Raw genomic sequence first — 4,085 nt, forward strand, 5'->3', positions numbered from 1 at the left:
TTGACATTAGACTGTTACTGTGAATGATTGACATCAGTATATGTCCCCTCTTATATGGCATAAATCATAAAATAACAGAAAATGCTGATTTTTTTTTTAACCTGTTCCTTTATGCAGTTTAATTCTGTATTAGCCATTGGTGATCTTTCTCTTAAAGAAGAGAGAAGACTTGGGAGGCAAAGATTGTGGTATAATAAAAATAGAGTATAAAAAAAATCCTCAGAATAAATTTGTTATTGAAACTTAGCAACTTCTGCTTCTTCCCTGCAGAAATTTAAGTTGTAAAACAGTTAAAATGGTATTAAATACTTCAAATTCATCAAAGAATTTCTGATGAACTTTGTGGGATTTTGTTTTCTTTCTAGATGGATCTGAAATGGATTATTCTTCTCCAGATAATTCAAAAGGTACCTTTTAAAACTGTTTTTTTTTCTTATTTTGAGTGTTGTTTATTTTTAATCCCATTTAGATGTGGAGACTCTTACAAATGAAATGGCAATGTTGGAAAAAAMCCCAACAATTTTATCTTTGTAACTTCTATTTTTGGCAGTTTTTTGTTTGTTTGTTTTCTCTGAACTAGACGGATTTCTCATTCATTTCTGCTCATCTTAAGCTAGAGAGAGAGGAGTTTGATGCAAGACCAATGATTTTAGGTTAATCATCTACATACGTGTCTTCATTCTCCACTGATTATCAGTATGTGCACATTTATTTTTAAAATGGGTATATAAACTCAAGTATTGTTCATAGAACCCCCCCCCCCCCCAAACACTGATGAATTAGGGATATATTCAGAACACTTTAGAAGATTATTTGTACCATCACCTTTGCATCATCCCTACAAGGAGAACATAATATCCCATTTTTGCACATGGGAGTGACTGACAGGTAAGTGATTGCATGGGAAGAAATAGGAAGTATATTACAGTTTTTGGACAAGAACTCTTAGCACTTGATTTATAATCCAGCATGTGGACCACAGTATCTTTCCTTACAGATATTGTGTACTTTATGAATCCTCAGGTTTTTTATGATTTTTGTTAATTAGAATGGCTTATCACCAAAATAATGTTTTTCTGATTTGTGACCTGCTGTTTGTTTTTTACAGAAATTCAGATGCTGTAAATAGATTTTATTTCACGTGACATGGTCATCTAAACATTATTTTTCTAACTTTGAGTTAATCATTCTCTAGACTCTGTAGTTAGAGAAAAGGGCGGGGGGGGGGAGAAGCTTTCTCTTCACCCTTCGACTCATTTCACCTAAAATCTGACATAGCCACAATAAGTTGCTGTATCTTGTCTGTCTAAAGAGGAAGTTGAGGGGGATTATTGCAGGCATGGTACTTAAGTACTTGCTGTTTACAACAGATAAGATTCTCACTCTGTCTTTGTAGAGTTGAAATACTATTTCTGAGGACCGCATACCAGTCTTACTTTTAGTTAAAATAAAAATCAATAACCTCAAAAGGCTAATAAAATTATTTTCTTGTGATTCAGGCATGCTTAAGCACAACAAAGCTTTCCTTAGTCTCTGACTGGCTGAAAGGAGAGACACTTGGAGAAAGACTTGTAATGCTGGCAGATGATCTGTGTCATCTGGGTTTGAAACCCATCATGGCCTCATCAGAATCTTCCTCTTCAGAAAGGTGGACCCTCCTGAGCTTAGTGTTGTCACAGCACATTAAAAATGGTAAGTACATTTATTTTTTGAACTCTGCAAAGTGTTGCATTTAGACTTTATGCTTGACTTTATGCTTTTGCTATACTTTACCTTGGGAGGAAGTCCTTAAGATCTTCCAGGTTACTTAATTTATAACTTTTTTTTCCCATTTTTAACCTGAGCCAATTAACCATATTCAGTTTAATTTCATAAACACTGACTTGCAATTGTGGCATCACATTTTTTTTTGGTCTGTGTAGCTGATGTATCAGTGTTGGATCTGGATAACTTGAAGAAAACTTAAGTAGTAGTTGGATTTATTACCTAAGCTGCTGTAAAATAATATTGTTAGCTTTTAAACCATGCTGTCTGAAGTTTACCTTTGAAACAGCATATCAAGAATCAATGGGTATAGACCCATGTGTAAAATAATATTGTTAGCTTTTAAACCATGCTGTCTGAAGTTTACCTTTGAAACAGCATATCAAGAATCAATGGGTATAGAYCCATGTGTAMAGGARTTWAAWWTCGTTTTGAGCCATTTTTTGTTAAACTTACATATTTGGGGGGAGGTGGAGGGAAGTGTATGCGCTCACGTTATAAATGTATTCTTTTTTTATTTAAAACCAAGCACAAAAAAACTTTCATTTTTTTTTTCCTTGCACTTTGTGGCATCTGTGATACAGACTTCTCTACTGGAATTGAATTTATACCCATTACAGCCATCTTACTATGTATATTTGTAAGCAGTGCATCCTGGGTGTGCTAAAATGTTATTGTTTGTGTTGTTGAAATTTTGGAATTTGATGCAAAGGAGCACCAGGGAAACATATTCCTCACTCCAGATAACGTGTTCARCAAACTTACTTGTGAGTCAGAGGCTGATTATTCAGTGACTTAGTTTGTTAGCTCAAGAGGCAACAGGCACAAAACAGAACACAAGAAGTTTGGTCTGAGCATGAGGAAAAACTTCTTTACTGTAAGGCTGACAGAGCACTAGAGCAGGTTGCCTAGAGAGTTTGTGGAATCTCCATCCTTGGAGATATTCAGAAGCCACCTGGACACGATCTTGAGCAATGTGCTGTAGGTGTTGGTCTGGATGATATCCAGAGGGCCCTTCCAACGTCAACCATTCCATCATTCTGTTAGGGCAAATGAAAATCATTATACTGCTGGTGTGTCAATATCTTGGGTATTGCCTGTAGTTTCAGTCACTGCGATATCTTCATCTATATGCTTCTGAAAAAGGGTTCAATAGAAGCAGAAAATGTCCAAAGAAAGATGACAGGGATGGTTAGAGAAATGTAGTGGCTTCTGTTTGTAGAGGGAATAAAATGGATTAGAACCTTTGAGCTTGCAAAGGAAGTGATTGGAGATGAGGTTGTGATAAAGAGCCATAAAATCATAATCTGTTTGGAGAAAACAAGTAGGAAAAGTTTTCTCATTATTTCTGAAAACATAAGAGCCAGAGGTTGTCTACAGGTTAGACAGCAGGCTGGAGAACAGGAAAAGATATACTTTTTCATATAGTTCRTAGTAAAATTGTGAAACTCACTGCCACAGGATGCTTTGGAGTCTTAGCGCAATCAGAATGGTATTAAGCATGTTTATGGAAGATAAATCTGTTTAGGGTAATTAGTTGCAGTGATCTAGAGGCAGTCTCTGGCTCACAGTTGATTGGCAGAAGTTAGAAAAGCACTTGAGGGAAATAGAGCAAATACAGAATGATCCATTTATATACCTTTCATTTAGACAGATTTAGGTGTTTTGGAAAAACAATACTTGGCTATGTGAACCTTTCTCTAGAAAATTCTAGATAGCTGTTGAATACAAAATTGAGTTCAGCTTTGCAATAAAACTGTTTTGGCCTTGATTTTTTTGCATTCAATAGTAGTAAATAAACTTTTGAAAAAGCAAGTATGTAAAAGCAGTCGCACTTATCAAGTAATAAAAGCATATCTCTTTTTTTTCCCCTTCCCAATAGAATCCTTAATTGGTGAAACTTTTGTTGAAAGGATTATTGATAAACTTCAAGCAGCGTTGTCTAAAGCTAGGGATCTTTCTGAAGCTGGAAATACAGAACCATCAGTATCTTTCATCTGTGATGTAGCCTCAAGCTTTTTCAGCTCAGTTAAAGGTTGCTTACTGATGCCATCCTCAGAAGACTTGCTGTTCACCATCTTCCAGTTGTGTGCTCAGAGGCAGGATGCTACACACTTAACAGGTAATTTGGAAAAAGAGTTGTATTCCAGACCAAATTTAATGTTGAGATGTTGKTTTTTTTTTTCAGTTATTTTATTGATCTCTTAAAATTTGTCCTGTAGTGGAGCATCAGCTAAGTAGTAGAATGGGGAAAATGTTTAAAAATCTGAAGGGAGCTTTTTCTGATTTTGCACATTTTCTTTTCTTTTCTTTCTTTCTTT

The 4,085-nt window shown here is 35.4% G+C and overlaps 1 protein-coding gene across 3 annotated transcripts in view; it reads left to right on the forward strand.

Annotated features, from left to right (window-relative positions):
* LTN1 (listerin E3 ubiquitin protein ligase 1) overlaps positions 1 to 4,085 on the forward strand; it is a 35,841-nt gene that overhangs the window by 9,597 nt on the left and 22,159 nt on the right. For all 3 annotated transcript variants that reach the window (XR_014894904.1, XR_014894903.1, XM_085297833.1), the window contains exons 11-13: positions 366 to 407; positions 1,500 to 1,692; positions 3,647 to 3,886. Coding sequence is in view for 1 of the 3 variants with exons in the window: in XM_085297833.1 (XP_085153959.1) it covers positions 366 to 407; positions 1,500 to 1,692; positions 3,647 to 3,886 (475 nt within the window). In the remaining 2 variants the exon portion in view is untranslated. The remainder of the gene's footprint in view (positions 1 to 365; positions 408 to 1,499; positions 1,693 to 3,646; positions 3,887 to 4,085) is intronic.

This window comes from Rhea americana, unplaced genomic scaffold, assembly GCF_003343005.1.
Source record: "Rhea americana isolate MKP2758 unplaced genomic scaffold, rheAme1 scaffold_130, whole genome shotgun sequence".
Lineage (NCBI taxonomy): Eukaryota > Metazoa > Chordata > Aves > Rheiformes > Rheidae > Rhea > Rhea americana.